We start from the raw sequence: 20,487 nt of genomic DNA, 5'->3' as shown, positions 1-20,487 counted from the left end.
TCCCTATTCTTTCTACCTTGACATAACAGAGAGTTTAATATGAATAATATTGGAAGAAATAGCTATTCCTGGGCTACAGTAAACTGCATTTGCACCAAATGGGCCTCTCACTTCTCCAGACGTCACTCTGAGCAGCAAAGAAGGCCTGGCAACAACAATGAGGGGATGGTACACCCTGCACCCTTTGTTCTATTGTTTATGTTATCACCATGCTGCAGGCTCAGGCACCCTTTGCACCTGCAGATTTTTCCACTCCACGCAAGGCAACTAAGTAGGACTGAAGGGCAAAAGGGTGAGGGTGTTCACCATCAACAAGAAACCTTTATTGGAGAAGGCAGCACAAAGGAGACTGAATAGCAGAGAGGTTGCATAGGCAGGCCATATGGGTTCAAGCCTTGCCTCTGACGCCATGAGAGGGATACACTTGTGCAACTTACTTAGGTCTACATGGGTCTCAGTTTCCCCATCTGAAAATGGAGATAATAACAGCACCAGCTTCACAAGCTTGTCATGAATGCTGAACGATATTAGGAGTGCATAGTGCCTGGTCTGCAGCAAGCACTTAACAAACATTGGCTTCTATTACTGAAGATAGCTCTATGAGGCGTGCTAAGTGCTAAGCATGCAACACATAGCCTCTATCCACACCATCTAGGTAGGTTAGGGAGATGGGGCACACATTAAAAAAATAATTAATAATATAAGGTAGAAAATTGTCTCATGAGTAGTACAGATACATACTACGGAAATACAAAGGAAGAAATAACAATGTTAGAAAAAAACCCTGCTGGATTACAGATGGCCGGCCAGAAAGGGAAGGGGACTTTACCAATGTCACAAAGCTAGTTTTGAAAAGAGTTGGGAGTAAAGTCTAGATCTCCTGATTCACACTGTAAAACCCTTTCAGGAAACTATGCCACAATAGTACTAACGAAAATAATCTTAACAATAGCATTAGTTAACACTTTGAAGATACTTTTTATGTGCCAGGCATTTTCACATAATATCTTATTAAACCCTCATAGTAGCCCTAGGAGAGAGGTATTACATTTTCCCCCATTTTACAGATGCAAAAGTCAAGGTACAGGAAGCATAAGCAATTTGCCCAAAGTCCGACAGCCAGAAAGTGGCCCAGCCAGGACTTAAATGAAGGTTTCTAAACAGTTATAATGGAGGACTATAATGAAAGAGAGGGAAGGCAGGGGAGCCAGAAGCAAGGGGAATGACAGACTGAATCTTGGTGGTAGAAATGGACATTCATGAAAAGTGAATGAACTGCTTTTACTGGAAGAGGAAATTCAGGTAGAGGAGTTAGAAAATACGGTTAGAACAGAGTATGGGGCAGAGAGAAGGGGGCTTGAATGTCAATCGAGGCAGCAAATTTTCTGTTTGTCTGCTTGGTTGGGGAGAAGGTAGGGACAGAAGACAGGAGCTTGACAATTCTATAGTTGTGTGTTTTCTTTTTAAGACTGATCTGGTCACAGACAGAATGAAGGAGAGTCCAGTGGCAGGGAGACCAGTCAGCGGCCAAATGTCGCAGCTCCAAAGAAGGATGGGGTGTTTTTCAGGTGTTCCCCAACTTTCTGAGGTCACACGGCCACAAGTCCACTTCCCAATCTCACTTTAGAGCATCAGGAGAGACTAACACCCTCCACCCATCTCTCCCCACAGGCTGCAGTATTCCCACATCTGTATCAGTCAACAAAGCCCTTTGGGAATCATGAAGATTCTTTTCTGCTACCGATGTTCAGATTTATCTGGCTCCCCAAGCCATCTGGCCGGCACTTTCACAAAGATCACCAGCTTTGGGCACCTCTGACTTTTGCTGACTGTGAAGCCATAAATCATTGTAAGAGGTCATTACCTAAGAACTTTAATTTTGCTGGGGATGTGCTGAACCAGTGGTCCCAGAAAGAGCAGGTGTAAGATGATGGGCTTCCATTAGATGCTTGGTGTCTCAGCCTTCCATTCCCTTATTCTTCCATTCCACCTGTCACTTTTAATTCAGCTCTTTCATCCCTCTTGGTTTCCTTTGCTTGTTTTCCGCCTGTCCTCCCTTCTCCCCAGGGAAGATCTTTGATCCTCAACTACACGTGGCTGTCTTTCTCTGGAGCCTCCCAGGTTCCCCTCATCATGGCTACTCACAAAGTTAGGCCTCTTTTCCTTCATTTTCTCCAAGTCCCATGCAGAAGCTCCTTGCTTTCCATTCATTTGTTCAGGCTAGTCACAGGTTTATCCAAAGATCAGTAATTTGAGCTTCGGTTTTATGAATAGTCATCACTGGAGTAATTAGGAGAGAATCAGAAGTTGAGAATACAGCAACAAGCCTTGAGAAGTTTGTGGTGCAGCCTCAGGTCAAGGTCCCTGCTTACTGATCCCACCCCATGGCAGGCACTGAGCTAAACACTTTGCCCATCAGAGCTTACCAAAAGGCACTGCGAGGACCTGTGCTTCAGCAGATGCAGGTACTGGGTGTACACGGTATTAAAATACACTGCATCAATCCTTTCTATTAGAGAGAGGGGAAAGTCTTCCTTTAAATCTGTTATGTCTTTAACAGCTCTCTTACTTGCTAAACTTTCTTCTGAATAGAGAGAGCAGTTAGAAATTTAAAATCTCTGGATAAAATTTCAGGGCATATTTTATTTTCAATATATTCATTTTTCAGTAACCTATTTTTAGTAAATGGTACTAATTTTCGAATTATGGTCGTAATTAAGTGCATCTTCCTTAAGTAAATGTATACAAGTAAAAGTGAGTCGATGTAAGGAAAAAGATAAAGAACAATGGCACAGGTGTAGAAAGATCTGGCAAAAAAAAAGTGGTACTCAAATGACTCAAGGTTGAGAAATACTGACCTATATATTTCATGAAATCCCCATCACCACCATGGGGGGGTTGCAGATAAGGAACTTAACCTCATAGAACATAAACTACTTATCCAAGGTCAGCAGTTGCAAAGGGACAGGAACTAGCCCCGGATCTTAGGGAGCTTATACCCTACAGGGTAGGGCCACATCTGGAACACAGTACAGTATAATAGTTGAGGTACGTTTACAGCTAATTGAAAGTATGATGCCTTGCTTTGATGGGATATTATTAAAAGGATAATTATAAGGATTTCATAATGATGTTGAAAAATGCTCTTACTGCCAATGTTAAAAACAGCAATATATAAATTTTTTTTGCATTCACTATTAAAAGGAACTTGCAAATGTGAAACCAATTGTTGGGTGGAAAGAGATTAAAGGTGGTTTACATGTCATAAAAAATGTACTTAATGTTACTTAACATAATTTATGCAATTTTTGACATGCCAGGATTAAAACAAACCCCTATGTTGAATAGTCAAAAATATCCAGTTAATTAAATGCTAAGCAAGCAGCTAAGGATTGTTTCCTAACTCAGAACTTTATCTTCTGAGTGAATACTGAAATGCTTGTACTACACCACATGGTAAAAGATTTTGCTTTTGCTGTAAAGTGTATGCAGTCTAAGATCTGCCAGAAGAGAAGCTCTCCTGTAACCTCCAGACTGGATATCCATCCATCGAACATATTCATGTCACAGATCCACCAAGAGTACTAATAATTTCTGAGCCTATAAGAACACGTGGTTTGCAAAATAAAAATCTTATATTTCTATATTAGTGAATGATCTGAGGTCCTCTGAGGTGTTTTCTTTTTTTTTCTTTTGAGGAAGATTAGCCCTGAGCTAACATCTGCTGCCAATCCTCCTCTTTTTGCTGAGGAAGACTGGCCCTGAGCTAACATCCATGCCCATCTTCCTCTACTTTATATGTGGGACACCTGCCACAGCATGGATTGCCAAGCGGCGCCATGTCCGCACCCTGGATCTGAACTGACGAACCCCAGGCCACCGAAGCAGAACATGTGCACTTGACCGCTGCAACACCGGGCCAGCTCCTGAGGTGTTTTCTTAATTAACTTCCTTATAATCACGTATTTATTCATTTTCTCAAGAGGGGATGACATGTAAGAGCTGTTAAAGTATATTCAATAAATAAAGACTCCTTCCTAGCAATTCAACTCCACATTATTCCATTTAGCTGACTTCAGGGAACTGACCAAGAAATAAGTAGTCTGGTATATGGCACAGGTCTTGGGAGTATGGGAAATGTATCTCTGAATCCCCCTCCTGCTGCTTACTGACATTGCGACCCATGGGTTAGCTGTCATCTATACACTGGGATTAATTTTAAGTGAGATACCAGGCACATGATAAGTGCTCAATAAGTGGTTGTGGCTTCTTGTAATGCTTTACACACACTCTGCTTTCTTCCCATTGATCCACTTTAGAAAGTGCAAATTACCTTCCCTCTGTTTTTCATCTAATTCTCCCATATATGTTCTTCTCATAAGGAACTACTACTTTAAAATCAGGCCCATCCCAGGCCAGAGTTTAGAATGAAGGGAGGAGATGGGATAAATTAAGCATTGCCAAAGTAGTGTTGACAAACCTCCAGGGTGCCAGACCACTGCAAAGCCCCAGGTTTGAGGGCTGACTCTGCCACTCACCAGCTATGACCCAATCTCATATTCCATCAAATGGCAACAACTGCATGGACCTACATGGCTGCTTAGAACAGTGGTCTCCAGGCTTTTTTGGTTGCACAATCAGTCAACAAAAATATTTGGGGCACACATCCTCCCATGTGGTTATAGTTATTTACATTGTTTTACTGCGCTAACATAGTATGCATGTTATAAAATATACACACAAATGAGAGAAAACATTTTTTAAAATCTCAACAAATTTTGTAAAATTCTAATTCCTTTTCTCATCCTCAGTGGATTATCTTGCAAAACTTACTTTGGAGACCATTGGTTCAGAGGACTGAATGAGATAATGTTCCTAAAAATGTGTTATAAGCTGTAAAGTGCTATTTAATTGTTACAGAATGATTCAAATGTTCCACAAAATGTTACATGATAATAGCCCACCATTATAATGCGTACTATATGCCAGACACTATTATGTCCCCCATTTTACAGATAAGGAAAGGAAGGCACAAAGAGATCAAGTAACATGTTCAAGGTCACAAAGCTAGTAAACTGCAAAGACAGGATTGGACCCAGGGACTAGCAGACTCTGAAGCCAGTACTCTAAGTGTCTCCCAGTGATCAGGGTCCTGCGGGAAATCTCTGGGGACCAAGGCAGGGTATCTGAAGGCTGGATTCCACAGCTCCTCCTCACTCAGGCACAAAGCTCAAGTTTCCACAGTCCATCACCTTACCTAATAGACAACAGTTCTCTTCAGCTCAGGGCCCTCTCTCCTTCCCAGGACTTGTCTTCATGCCAGGAACAACCCAGCTGACAGCAAAAGACATCCTCTATCGGCTACGAGCATCCAAGGCCAAGTGCATTGTGGCCAGTGAGGAAGTGGTCCCAGCAGTGGAGTCCATTGTGTCAGAGTGCCCTGATTTGAAGACCAAACTCCTGGTGTCTCCACGCAGCCAGAATGGGTGGCCCAGCTTCCAGGAGTTATTTCAGTGAGTATTTGCCCTCACTTCAACTCTGGTACCAGCAATAACAATAATCACAGCTACATCTCAGAGTCTCCTTGCCTCCAAGGACTCTGCAATACTGTGGGTTGATCCTGGCTCCCTCCCAGAAAAGAAACACCTAATAAAAGACTTTGAAGGACAGAAAGAAGGGATGTAGCTCTGCCTCCACTTCCCTGTTTCCTGCTATGGCCTGTGATGAGTATCCTGCATGGCTTGGCCCTTGCCTAACTCCTGGACCACATTTCCCATGACTTTATCTGCCTTGACTCCCTCTGGCCACCCTTTTATTCCTCCAACACGCCCTCCTCCCCCACCAGGGCCTTTGCACCTGCTGTTTCTTCTGCCTGGAAGAAATGCTCTTCCTTATCCTTTTCTACAGTTGTCTCCTTCCTGTCAGATTTCAGCTGGCATGTTTTCTCCTCAGGGAGGCTGTCCCTGACCACCCCATCTAAAGTAGAGTTCCAGGCCACTCCAACACATCATCCTGTTGTTTTCTTCATGGCACTCATTGCTATCTGAATATCATGTCCATTCGTTTGTTCCCTTATTTACTGTCTGTTTTTCTCCTCTATGCTAGGGGTTGGCAAATTAGGGCCCATGGGCTGATTCTGGCTGAGCACCTGTTTTTTAAATAAAGTTTTATTGGAACACAGCCACATCCATTTGTTTACATATTGTCTATGGCTGCTTTCATCTTACAAGAGCACAGCTGACTAGTTGCAACAGAGACCTTATGGTCTACAAAGCCTAAGATATTTACTATATCTGGCCCTTTACAGAAAAAAATGTGCCAACCTCTGCCCTAAACTATAAGCTCCAAGAAGGCAAAGGCACTGTTTGTCTGTTTGGTTGATCACTCTGTCTCCAGTTCCAACCACGCATTTGGGGCTTAAGAAAAATTTCCTGAATGAATGAACAAAACAGATCACTTAACCTCAGTTTTCTCACATTTATAATGGGAATAATTATACTGCATATACTTTAAGGGTTGTTTTGAGGATAAAATAAGCTTATATGTGAGAAAGTGCTTCCTAAACTGTAAAAAAGGGAATAAAATGTTAATTAACGGTATTATCCTTCAAAGAGCTGTTAAATAGCTTATGTTTTAAAAAAAATTCTTCCTGAGAAGCTTATAGAAAGAAGACAAGTAAACCCTGTTGAATAATAGGGCAGTTTCCTCTGTTGGAATGAAATTTTATCCTACTAACTGATGTAAACCAAATCCTTTTGGTCGATCCCAAAATTCTCTCCCAAGCGCCATGCCAGAGAATCCTGTTTGTGTCTTTCATTGACTGTGGAACTTTGGATAAGTTGTTACATTTCTGAAACTATCTTACCATAAAACAGGGATAAGGATAGTATCTACCTCATGGGGTTGTAAAAGACTCAAATGTGATGAAGGATTTGAAGTGTTTAGCACAATGCCTGGCACACAGTAGTCTCTCCATAAATATTATAGTAATTATTGTTGCCATTATTATTTTCAAGTTAATAAAGTCACTCAGCAGTTCTGTGATTTCCTAAGATAATGTATCCAGATTATTTGAATATGTACCTACATAGGAAAATAGTTTTAACACGCTCCCCGTATACATGTATGTTTATTTCTTTATAAATTATATAAGTATGCTTTGGTGCATTATATAAATATCAAAAGTAAACATTTTCAAGGACAAAAGAATACATATAATTTGAAGTCCTCCTATTTTCCCCCATCCCCATTGTCTTACATAACTCTGGGCATCAACTACCCTGACTTTGGAGACTCCTGTCCTCAACAACTGCAACATTCTGCTGACTCCCCAAGAAAGCATAAAGGTGCCACAAAATTCCCCCCCAAAAATGCCTTGGAACTCATGTGAATTTCAAATTGAAATTTGCACATTTTTGGGATAGTTTTCAAGAAAAAGGAAATCACTATTTCAAACAAACAACTCTGGAGTGTCATAACTCCAAAAATGCCTTGGATTGTTTCTCTAAAAACTAAGGAAAAAAGAGCTGCCATGGCCAACAGTTGGCCAGTCTTTCAGAAAACCACACGCAGCAATAATGAGGGCTAATTTCACATTGTTACCGTCAACCTTTTATTCAAGGAGTTCATTTTAAGGCCTCTCACTCTCCTTCTGCCTCCCAAGGATAAAAGTCCATGAACATTTTCCAGAATATTTTAATAGGATGGGGAAAAGGTCAAAATTATGGGCCAGACTGATGTTTCCCTTTTCTTATCCTAGCAAAAAGGATCCCTTCCCTGTGGCTCTAGAACCCTGGACCCTGGTCTTAAGGGGACTGAAACAGTGTTCCAGGCAGAGGAACAGCAGGAGGAAAGCTATGGAGGCAAAAAACATTCTATGATGTGCAGAGAATGGACACAAGCAGTTTAGGCTGCCTAGAGAACAAAATGTGAAGTCAGAGTAGATGTCAGAAGAACCAGCACAGGCCAGATTATGGCCTCTTATATAAAGATCTCATACGTCATGCTAAATCTTTAACTTGACTCTGTCAGCAAGGGAAGCCACTGACGAATTCTAAGAGGTGAAGTGTCAAGGTCAGTTTTGGATTTTAAATAGATTTATCTGGCAGCTGTATCGAGGATGAATTTGAGAAGAACCAAATTGGAATCCAAGAGACTATCCTGGAGCCTAGTCTAGGGGAGAGATGAGGTGGGTCTAAATCTGAGCTCTGGTGAATGGGATGGAGGGAAGGAGGCAAACTAAAGAACCAGCAGGACTTGGAGATTGATTGGACGTGGAGGATGAAGGAAGAAGTCAAGGCTGATCTGCTTCTTAACCTGGGTGACTCAGTCAGTGGGGTACTATCAGCTGGAGAAAGAGTTTAAAGTTGGACATATTGAGATTGAGGGGTCTGTGAACATCCAAATGTCTAGCAGGTGGTAGATATATGAGCCTCAGACTCAAGGAGGTAAAGATACAAATCTGGAAGTCATCAGTATATAATCAGTTCTGAAAAATCCAGAAAGATATAACTCAGGTATCTAAAGAAAGAGAGACAAGTCAGATAATGAAATCACTGCTTAAAAATCTCTTTGGTGGGGGCTCGGCCTGGTGGCATAGCGGTTAAGTGCGCACGGTTCTGCTTCAGTGGCCCAGGATTCACCACTTCAGATCCCGGGTGCAGACATGGCACTGCTTGGCCAGCCATGCTGTGGTAGGTGTCCCACATATAAAGTAGAGGAAGATGGGCACGGATGTTAGCTCAGGGCCAGTCTTCCTCAGTGAAAAGAGGAGGACTGGCAAGAGATGTTAGCTCAGGGCTAATCTTTCTCAAAAAAAAAAAAAAACTTTTTGGCATTCAGATTATAATGTCTCTTCTTTTAGTAAAAGAAAAAAGAAAGAAAAGCCTTATATCAAAAGGTTTTCATACTGCATTGAGAAGCATTCAAAACAAGAGTTTTCTTTTTTTTCAGGGTATTAGATACTGGGAAGAATTCCCCTTTCTCCAGCCCAACACACACCAGCTTCACTCTCTCTCTATATAGTCATGCACCGCATATAGCAATGTCTCAGTCAACAGCAGACCGCATACATGATGGTGGTCCAGAAGATTAACACCATAAGCCTAGGTGTGTAGCAGACTTTGCCACCTAGGTTTATGTAAGTACACTCGATTATGTTAGCACCACAAAATTGCCTAACGATGCATTTCTTAGAAAACATCCCCGTCATTAAGCAATGTATGACTGTACTGAAGAAATCAATACAATTCAATAATCTTTTTCTATTTTTCTGGGGAGGAGGCAAGTTACCAAGAAAACCACATTAATAATTCATGAAACCATTTTTGATGATATGCTGTAAGTTTATGTGATTAATCTTCACTGTTTCACAGTTTCAATTCATCATCAGGATGAATTAAAATGGCATCCTCAACCTTGTTTCCTTCAACCTGGGAAGTTAAAAATATGATACGAGCCCCCAAAATTCTTAGGTATTGTATCAGTTATCCAATACTGAGTAACAAATCATCCAAAGCTTAGTGGTGTAGAACAAAAATCATTTTATTTGCTCATGATTCTGTGAGTTAGAAGTTCTCACCGGCCTCAGGAGAGGCAACTGTCTCTACTCCACATCAGCTTGACTGGGGCTGGAGGATCCAAGTGGGTTCACTCATAAGTCTGAGGCTTTTGTGTTGCCTGTTAACTGAAGCACCTCACTTCTCCCACACACGGCTTCTCTCTCCACCAGGATAGTATCAACATTCTTAATGGTGGCTGGGTTCCCCCCAGTGAAAGTGAAAACTATAAAGCCTCTTGAAGACTAGGCTGAGAAATTGCAGAACTTCTGCCACACTCTACCGGTCAAAGCAAATCATAAGACAAGCCCAGATTCAAGGAGAGAGGACATAGGGTCTACCCTTCAATGAACAAATGGCATGCTTATACAGGGATGGAAGGAATTGTTGGAGCTGTCTACGCAGACAATCTCACAGATATTGTTATCAGGCAGAATGCACATGGCTTTAGTAATGGGAGACCCAAGTAAAAGTGGCTTAAACAATACAAATAATTTTATTACATCACAAATAAGAAGTATAGAGGTAGAATGGAATGACAGTTGGTAATTCAGTGGTTTGATGAAGTGAGCATGGACCCAGATTCATTGATCTTTCTATCCTGCCATCCTCAGTGTGTCTGCTAATCCCCTCGTGATCCCACCATGGCTAGGGTAGTTCCAGACATCGTGCACTTTCATAAAAATATCCAAAGGCCAGAAAACAAGAAGCAGGGTGGGGAAAGGCAGCATCCCTTCCTCATGACTCTTTTTAGAACAAGGAAACAGTTCCCATAAAGTCTTTAAATCTCATTGACCATAACTGCATCATGTGACCATCCCTAAAGCAGGTGCTGGTAAGGGAAGGAATGACCATGATTAGCTTAGTTTAATCAAGAATCACCCTTGGAGCTAAACAGGAAACAGTCTCCCCTAAAGCACATGACTGTCTGATAGCTGAACAAAATCAGAGTTTTATCAGTGCAAAACAATTGGGATGCTATTCGGTGAGCAACTAACTGTTTCTGCCAGGGCTATTGAAGATATTGAATAAAAAAGCATTAAAAAGTTTGATTCAAATGCCAAAAGATCTTCCTTTAAATCATAAAAATTCCTGAAATGTTAATAACAATTTACAAAGATTCAATACTGATTTTTTGAAACTTGTAAATTAAAAAAAAGCACTTAGAAAAAAATGTTTAAATAAACAAAATACACATCCTTTTGTTATTGATATTGAAAGTTATCTTCCCTTTCTATTTGGCCTATAGGGAGGTGGAGCTTAAAAAAAGAGACAGAAAGAAATGTGCTGTTAAATCTTAGCACTGATGTACAAAGTCCTCTAAGATTTCTTCAGAAATTCCTCTCAGCGAGGCTCTGGATTAGGTTCTGTTCTATTAACTATCCTCTGGTATCAAGAGGACATAAGGAACAGAATGAAAGAACTATCAGAATTAAACTGGTCTGCCATCTTCAGCCACCATCTTGGGGTCCATATTCTACAGATCCGCGTCTGCAGAACACAGCTGTGTGGAGACAGGAAGTCAAGAACCAATGGCCATCTACTTCACCAGCAGGACCACAGGCTCTCCCAAGATGGCCCAGCACTCTCAGAGCAGCCTTGGAACTGGCTACACCCTCTGTGGAAGGTAGGGAGGAAACACTGTTTTTGCTAAACTCTCCCCTGAGCTGCCAGCACGTGTACCCAACTGTCTAGCGGACGCCTCTGCTAAGATGGCTCTTAGATATCTCCAGCGTAACGTCTACAAAACAGCACTCTCGACGCCCCTGCCCAAACTTAGCTCAGTAAATGGGCACCATCTCATCAACTGATCAAGCAAGAACTTAGGAGTCAACCCTGATTCAGTCCTCACAACAGCATGTCTGGCTCCTTCTCCTCATCGCCAGGTAAATGTCCCCACGCAGAGAGGCCCTCCTAGATATCCTAAAACAATCCCATCACTCTGTTTTATTTTCCTCATAGCACTTATCATTATTTGAAATTATGACACTGATTTATATAATTACTCATTTTATTGTGTGCTCATTCACTATCTATCTCCCTAAAATAAGAGCAGAGATCTGGTCTACCTTGCTCACCTTGCTAGGTAGAACAGTGCCTAGCATATAATATTTGTTCAATAAATACTTGTTGCATTAAAGGATAAACTCAGAAAATTATGCCAAACCCAGCCTCCCACTCCACCCTGAGACTATTTAGGATTCTGAAAAAGTCCTCTAACAAAAGTGGGGGCTAAAATCGCTCACCCTGCCTTGGGGCTTCTTTTGACCCTCCTCTGCAGCCACTGAGGTTCTGGCCAGTCCTCAAAGATACCAGTTTGTTTGCTCTCCTGATTTTTTGTGTGTGTCTTGTTGCTTCTCCGCATCATTTAGGTATTGGCTAGACCTGAAGTCCTCAGATGTCATAAACAACATGTCCAACACTGGCTGGGTCAAGGCCACCATTGGCAGTGTGTTTTCTTCCTGGCTTCAGGGAGCCTATGTCTTTGTGCATTGGATAGCCCAGTTTGACACTGACACCTTCCTAGATGTAAGTCATGACTTCTAGCTACATCTCTCCCTTACACAGAAAAATGATTCCTCAAGATACAGGGCTTCTTGGGCTTATGGAAATCATTCCTTTTTAAGAAGCAAAGTCTCCAGGGACTTGGCTTTTGAAATTTTTTTTTAAAGATCAGCACCTGAGCTAACAACTGTTGCCAATCGTCTTTTTTTTTTTTTTCCTTCTTCTTCTTCCCAAAGCCCTCCAGTACATAGTTGTATATTCTATTTGTGAGTGCCTCTGGTTGTGCTATGTGGGACGCTGCCTCAGCATGGCCTGATGAGCAGTGCCATGTCCGTGCCCAGGATCCGAACTGGCAAAACCCTGGGCCGCCAAAGCACAGCACACAAACTTAACCACTCAGACACGGGGCCGGCCCCTGAATGTACTTAACAGAGTCAAGAGAGAATATCCACAACACTCTCAGGCACAAAATTCACTCTTCTGCTTCAAATTGTTCACGATGTGCTAGTGTCGCTAAATCTGTGGCCGCTTAAGAGTCTAGTTCTAAATAACAGAAGTCTCAAGTCTAACCAAATCTTTGGTATCTGATTCAGTGAAACAAAGACAATGCTGATAAATCCAAACCCCTGTGCAGAAGAGACTGAAGCTGGGCTCACCTTTCTCGCAGAGCAGCTCCTTCCATTCTCCCCTCACCCCATGCTTCTTGCTTTGTTAATTCTCAGAACCCAAGATTCTTGAAACCAGGCATGCCTCTCCTTCTCAGCCAGAGACAGCTAGATTGAGGTATCAGATAACACCTATTTCTTTAGCCTTTAGAAAAATGTGATTCAGGCCAATTATTTTTCAACCATGAAAAGTCAATTAAGTTTAACAAAATATGTATTGATGTGGGGTCGGTGAGCCGAGGAGTCGAAAGAAAGATTTCTTGGACTCTCAAGATCTAGCAGTAGTGCTCTTTTATTTAGAGAATAGTGTGGGACAGCATGGGGACAGGGTCCATGGGCAGTCAGAGCTGCTGCTGCTGCTGCCCCCGCTACTGCTGCCATGGAGACAGGACCCATGGGCAGGCAGAGCTGGTGCGTGGGGACAGGACCCACGGGCAGTCAGAGCTGCTGCTGCTGCTGCCCTGAGTTGAGGGTTAGGGCTAGTTTTATAAGGCATGGGTATGTGAGTCGTCTCTTTACAAGACAAAGCAAAGAACATGAAAAAAAGTTAAAATGGTATCAGTGCAGGTGGGGTCTGGTCATTGGGTGATCCCATGACTTTTAGACAAGAATCAAATCGGATTAAGTAAAGGTTAGAAAGGTTAGAAGCCACCACCCTAAATCAGTTACATGAGATTGCCAGACAGCAACCAACTTAAGTTCTTGCCTTCCCCATTAAGAGTTTCTAGGGACGAGGTCATCTCTCTTCTTCTTCTTGGCACAGAGAGGGAGGCACCTTTTACAGATAGAGATTTACCTTACAAATGTAAATGTGTCCCAACAAGGGTAAGTTCCATTCCCCAGAGCCTCCCTCCCTGTCCCAGTTTATCAAAAGCAATCAGCCCCAAACAATCCCATGCCAAAGAGACATATCCTGGGGTGGCCAATTTCAGGTCCCTACAAGGTCATCCCCTCTTCCTCCACAAATGCAAATATCTCTCCAAGGGCAAGCAAATTCCAGTCCTCAGAGCCTGCTTCTCATCTGCAGTTATTTAAAATTAACCAGCCTAAAATTCTCATCATGCATTATTAAATAAGCACCACACCTGTGTGTAAATAAAAGCTATACTCACCCTGCAATTTTGCTAACTGGTCTGACGAGATGGCTTGAGGATCTTAACAGAAATGTAGGGTAACATAAGAACTGGGATCTCTACATCAGGTTTACAAAGTGCCCTAAAGTAGATAAGTTAACTGTGCAGTTTCAAAACCTACATTTCATAAAATAAGAATACTAGTTTTTATAAAATATTAAATATTTTATTTTTAAAATTTAATATATTAATATATATTCATAAATCATATTAATATATTAACATTATCAATTAGTTAATAATATATTAATATTATTAATACATCTTACTTAATATTCAATAAGAATATTCTTATTTTACAAAGATAATGTGTATATTTTAAGTGCCATAAAAAATTTCACAGATCGACACTACTCTTAGTTATATACAGTACGCTTAATATGAACAGTTGGAATCTAGGGAGCAAAAGTAGAAACACTCACTTACACATCAAAAGTTATTCTTGATCTCTGACAATCCAGATAGCCTAGACACACATCTTGAAAGCATTCTCCCAAATGCTTAAATTTAATACAAATTGTCGATTCATTACATGACAAAGTGGAACCTCTCTAGAAAAAGGATCTCTAAAACATTAATATTTCTCTAGATTTAAGATACCTAGGTCATTATTTGATTTTAAGGAGGTATAATGAGCCCACCAAATCTTAAACAATTTAAGAAAAGGCCTGAAAAATATCTTATGCATTTAATCAATCCACTCTAAAGGACTGATGTCTTTTATAGAAACGGTGTTGGAAAGGTCTCAGTAGGTTAGCTTACATCCAGAGTCAATACTGTACATGAATATATGGGCAGGAGTTTTCAAGAATCTACCATGAAAGGCAATTTGCAGCCCTGGGGTAGCATAAACCAGTTCATACTTTAGAGTTGTTCTCAAATTCAACAATTTATTTTTTGTTGAATTTGATTGCATAGGTCTCTTACTCTAACATATAAACATTCTTTCCAGTCACTGGAAATTCCCAAAAGACATACACTCCCTAGTGACAACTAATAAATATTTCCTGTCATATTCCTAGTAGTGACCATGAGATGGGCACATGTTAATGAAGGAGAGTGAGAGGTTAGACATCAGTTCCGGTTGTGGGCTTTAATTAACCACTTCTGACATCTGTGTCTTTCTCCATCGTCCAGACGCTTACCACTTATCCCATCACCACCCTGTGCAGCGCGCCCACTGTGTACCGGATGTTCATGCAGAAAGACCTTAAGACGTACTGGGGCAGAAATCTCCATTTGAACCACAAACAAAAGCTATAATCCAGCATCACAGATCTCCCCTTTTCAGAACAGGAAAGCCCAGGCTTTCTCAGTCTTGACACTATTGACATTTTGGATGGAATAATTCTGTGTCACTGGGGCCATCCCATACATTGTAGGATGTTAACAGCATTCTAGCTGGCCTCTACCTACTAGATGCCAGCAGCACCTCCCTCTCCACCAGTCATGACAATCAAAAATGTCTTCAGGTATTGCCAGCCTAAAGTCTCCTAGGGAACAAAATCGTCCCCCAGTTTAAGAATAACAAGGAGCAACTAGGGGCAACTGAACATTTTCCTGGGGACAATCAGAGCCCTACAGTCCCAGAACTCCCACCCCGTCCCCCCACCAAAAGACACAACTACATTTATACTGCCTTAAAGAGATGCTAATAAAGTCTTAGGACTTGAAGATTATATTCAATTTAGGCAAATCACCTGACTATCCAGTGGAGTTGCACTGTATATTTATGTAACTCATATGAATTCAACACATGAGAAAAGAAAGAAAGAGAATCAATTAAATGATGCAGCCTCGCCCATCCTGTTCCCCGGAGGTAGGGATGTCCAGGAGGGAGAGTGCTGAGACGGAATAAAGCAGATAGGAACATTCTCTTATCCTAGTCAGTGTCAGCTCCTTTGTGGCCCTCAAAGTAATTCAAGGGCTATTCAGAGGTTTTTCTGAACAGGCACCATTCCTGTCCTAGCACACCCTCCTGCTCAGTTGGGACTTCACTGTATCACAGTGGGCTGTTTCAGACTTCTTCACCCGAGTCCTGGGGGCAGCTGAGTAGTAAGGCCAGCAGTTAAAAGCTCAAGCTCCAAAGTCAAACAGGCAGGGCTCTGCTACTGACTAACTTGTGACCTCAGACAGTGAAGATGACCTTGCCAAGCCTTCCTTCACTCCACCCAAAAGAAAGGATTAAGAGGCACCTCATTGGGTGGTGGTGAGAATTCAATGTCAGCAGCAGGCTTAGTGAGAGACCAGGAAGCATCCAACTCCGCCCTTCATTATTTGAGGCCTTGGGCAAGTTTTTTAACTTCTCTCAGACTCAATTTCCTCATCTGTAAAACAGGGGCTGTGAGGATTGAGAGTGCTCCTAAAGCGTTTACAACAATGGATGGAAATGCTCGATTAACATTAGCTCTTATGCCACCTGGCATAAATAAATGCTTAATAGCATTATTAGCATTTTCTCCTACTTTTTTCCCTTTAATAGCCTGCTAAAATGTAAGCTCTGTCAGGAATCCTTGTTTTAATCACTAACACGCCCCACTTGCCTAGAACAATGTCTGGAAATGTATTAGGTGCTCGGCAAATATTCGTTGAATGAACTTTCCTGAGACTTGCCTCTCCTAGCTCCTTTGCTTGTTGCTTGATATCTAGGACAATCCAGAGAAAACTGCTGCCACGATAAGAGGGAATTTCTATGTCCCTGGAGACAGAAGAGAGATGGACAGTGACAGGTATTTCTGGTTTGTTGGCAGAGCTGATGATGTCATCATGTCCTCTTGGTTTGTACATTTTCCACTTTAAGAAAGTAACACTTTGCCAGGTGAGATCTCCTATTTGGGGGTTGTAGTGATCAAAAGGTTCTTTTCCTCTTCTAGGTACTGATTGGACCATTTGAAGTGCAGAGTGCACTGACTGAGCACCTAGCAGTTGTTGAAGCAGCTGTTGTCAGTAGTCCAGATCCAATGAGAGGAGAGGTAGAGTGAATGTCACTGAGGAGCAATTTCATAGTTTCAAGTTCTGTCCCTTTGACCATTCTAAGGAGTGAATCAATTAGTCAAGCAATTCTTATCATGAGGCACACATGCAGCAAAAATGTACCCTGGGCAATCAACTTTACAAATGACTTGTGTCCCAAAGGGGATATATTAGGATTCTTTTGATAGCAAGTGACAGAAACTCAACTCAAACTGATTTAAGTTTAAAAATAAAAAAGAGAATTTATTGGCTCACACCTAAGTGAGGTCTTCAGGTACAGCTACATCCAAGGGTTCCTGTGAAGTTAGCAAAACTTAGCCTCTCTCCATTTCTTGGTTCTGCTGTTCTTTATGTTGGCTCCATTCAGGAAGGTTCTTCCTCCTTGACAGCAACCAAGTCCAGATGTACACAGGGAAGGAGACTGCCCCCTTTCCATTAGTTTCAAGCGACTCCCAGAACTGCATTTGCCTATCTTAGATCACAACTCTTAACAACATGGTCTGGGGAATGGTATATGCTGACCAGCCAGACATGGATCACAGGCTCAACAATGGAGGTAGGAGTGAGTGTCAACCCAACCAGAGACTGTAGGGTAATTCTCCATCAGAAAATCAGGGTACTGTTACTCAACAGGCTGGAACAGATATTGCCTATGTAAAAGCAGCAAATGTTACTGTATGTATGATTCTTATGGAACTCAGAATACATTTTCTCACAGAAACAATGCAAATAGGAGACTGTGGCCAGGTTCCCAAACAAGTTCCACAAGCCTAATTAGGACCCAGTGAAAGGGAACTCAGGGAATGACAGCAGAAGCCTTAGTTCTCAGAAAAAGCCATCTCCTATGGAAGAGAAAAGTTTCCTTTCCTCGTGGACGTTTCCTACAGACTCAGGAACTGGCAGAATTTCAAAAGCAGTTTGCCTATCACCATCCTCCCACATCTTTCTGTACACCCGGCTCACATACCAGTGACCCTCTGCAGTGACACTATGGATCCCATACTCACACCTCCCGTACCACCTCCACGCTCAATGGATTCCATTCTCCAAAATCTTTTTCTCTTGCCACCATATTCTCATTCTCTCAATATAACTGATTTCAGCTGAACATCAGAAGGAAACGCCAATTAGAATCAATGTATGAATAATTAGTAATTTAAACTATACTTACTAATCTCAATAATTATCTGATTGGTGGGTTTTAAATAGTATTACAAAGAGAAGCAAAAAATATCAGGCAAGAAAGATCTTGTAGAGGTAGATCGACCTTTCCTGAGAGTCGATCTCCCAGCATACACAACCCTTCCTCCATCAGGCCTCCCCAAACCCGTTTCAAAACACACATTCTGCGTTCTTGTACCACATATTCATTTGTCCCCTTCTACATACTTTTAACAGTACAGGTCTGTGGGAGGAGGTGGTCATCTGTAAACCAAGGACTGCCTGTAGAATAAATAGGCTTAGTCTGGTGGAAATGTTAAATACAGGTGTGACATGTAAATAAAACTCAACCTTCAGCTTTATTGAACCACTGCACTCCTCACACTCACAAACCATTCATCTGGAATTAGATCTCAAAAACCTCACTTTGTTCACAGGTGATCTCTGGCATTTGCCTTCATCACTCAAGCTGCCATTAACAAATAAAATCTGCCTATATTCAGTATTAGTTCCGAACTCTTGCTATGTCTGAAAAACAAACATATCAGCATAAAGTGACTTTTCTCCTTCAGGAAGTGAAAGATCTTATTGCCTTGTCTGCACCCTTTAAATCATCCAACCCAGGGAAATTGACTCTTGAACTTCAGGATTATGTGAAAAAATCAACCGTACCTTACAAATATCCAAGAAAGGCAAGTATTTTGCCCAAAAGTTAAAGTGTGTGTTACCAGATAAGGGTCTAAGCTAGTAAGTATATAGATTTTATTAGCTTTTGACTTTATAGTAACTCATTACATAAGTAGAAGACACCTATTTCAACCTGTTTAACCCTAAGAATTTTGCTTTAAAATATATTAGGATACTATAAACGCTTGATAAACTGTAAGTTTTTACCAACTCCAATACTGAGTAACCAACAACTGTAAGTGAGCAAAAGTGAGGCCATCTTGTTATGCTAAGTTGCCCCAGCCCCTCTGTGTGACTACTTGCTGCTTTGCACGTACTCTAAGAAATTAAAATACTCTCCTGATTTATGGCCTCCGCTTACATATATACTCCCCAATAGCTTGATAAATTAAAACTTTGTTCTATGAGTTTCTCTCCAGGAACAGGCTGACCACAGGTGGGAAACACACTTACAAGGTATCCATCACAGCTGACAGAAGAATAGAACAATAAAAGACCCTGAAGTCTGTCTGGCTGAAAGAAACCCCCTCCTTACCGCCCATTTCCCCATACAACTACCTCAGGATTCTGTAATTTTTGGAAGATGGTATTTTGAGACACTAGTCTGCCATCTTCCCAATTATGCCGGCTAATTGAGTTAAAACTTCCTTTCTCCATCCCTAATTAATTGGCTCAGAACATGGCAAGCAGAGAGAACCCATTGCTCAGTATCACTACTAAGGATCCTTATCATACTAATCAGTCTCATTCCATGAGGAAAAAAGATAGTGGCCAATTGTTTTTACAGACAACACCTGATTCACCTCGCATAGTGCACTTAGGCCATAATACTCTTATAAATCCAAAGCATGTGTCTGTGAGTACCAAGTGACTGAATTTAAGGCTCAGGAAGAAGAAATTATCCAAAGAAACTGTGGAATCTTTCCTGAAACCTTCTTCTTCAAAGGAGGGATTTAAGAATAATTCTATATAAAGACTCAGAGAAGGCACTGCAATTTCCTTCTAGTCCCAGAATCCTACTGGCTGATATTCACTGATCCTCTACATGAGAATTCCATTTCAAGTGGCATCAATTCAGCTAAAAGGTAGTTAATTTCAACCTAAGAATGTGTAACATTTTCTCTATTAAATTCAAAAAATCAATGACAAGTTGATTTTCAGAAATGTTTGAGGACATTTTAAAATACAGTAGCCCTATCTTGAGGGAGGGGAACAAAGAGAATTTTACTATCTAGCCAGGGCACAGGGGAAAATTGTATATACTCTAAATTATCTCTCAAAAGTCTCCCCTAGAAACTCCAGGACCCAGCTCTTAAAAGCTCAAGAGCCAAGAATTAACTTGCTGTTTCTCTTTGCTTTTAGCTGAAGCCTCTACTTCCCTGGGGCAGTAGAGGCCTAGGTCTGGTTTAAACTGGGGAAAAGCAAGGGAGTCAAGAGATTATTTTATTCTTCCGGCAAAGCATATAGGTGAATCTGCACTAAACTCTCATATGATGGAGCTCCGCTGTCTTCTTTACTATATAAACAACAGTTTCTGGTGTCCAATAAATTCAATGAGCTTAGGCTAAGAAAAGCCCCAGAGTCTGGAACTCAATGCCAGAGTTTCAAGAAAACTCTCTCCTATTGTACTGACAGCTGGGATAGTCAAAATGGAATCAAGTGTCTCATAATATGTTTCTCTGTTACTTAGGTGGAATTTGTTCAAGAATTCCCAAAGACTGGGCCGGCCCGGTGGTGCAGTGGTTAGGTGTGCACGTTCCGCTTCGGCGGCCTGGGGTTCACCGGTTTGGATCCCGGGTGCGGACA

At 41.5% G+C, this 20,487-nt stretch overlaps 1 protein-coding gene across 1 annotated transcript; it reads left to right on the top strand.

Moving 5' to 3' along the window:
• Nucleotides 1-4,183: 4,183 nt before the first annotated feature.
• On the top strand, nucleotides 4,184-18,558 carry LOC139040253 (acyl-coenzyme A synthetase ACSM4, mitochondrial-like). Its single transcript, XM_070485397.1, has 5 exons — nucleotides 4,184-4,187; nucleotides 5,222-5,513; nucleotides 11,041-11,184; nucleotides 11,930-12,086; nucleotides 14,998-18,558. Exons 1-5 carry the CDS (start codon nucleotides 4,184-4,186, stop codon nucleotides 15,121-15,123), a joined length of 723 nt encoding a protein of 240 aa, XP_070341498.1. The 3' UTR covers nucleotides 15,124-18,558.
• The last annotated feature ends 1,929 nt before the right edge of the window (nucleotides 18,559-20,487 follow it).

Source organism: Equus asinus, chromosome 14 (genome assembly GCF_041296235.1).
Source record: "Equus asinus isolate D_3611 breed Donkey chromosome 14, EquAss-T2T_v2, whole genome shotgun sequence".
Lineage (NCBI taxonomy): Eukaryota > Metazoa > Chordata > Mammalia > Perissodactyla > Equidae > Equus > Equus asinus.
Note: the sequence above shows the minus strand (reverse complement) of the source record. Positions and strands in the feature narration are given on the sequence as shown.

What these genes read in the sequence shown, in the direction of transcription:
- LOC139040253 (XM_070485397.1), top strand. An exon ending in GGCTACACCCTCTGTGGAAG is followed by an intron (nt 11,185 to 11,929) that starts GTAGGGAGGAAA and finishes CGCATCATTTAG; the next exon opens with GTATTGGCTAGACCTGAAGT. An exon ending in ACACTGACACCTTCCTAGAT is followed by an intron (nt 12,087 to 14,997) that starts GTAAGTCATGAC and finishes TCCATCGTCCAG; the next exon opens with ACGCTTACCACTTATCCCAT.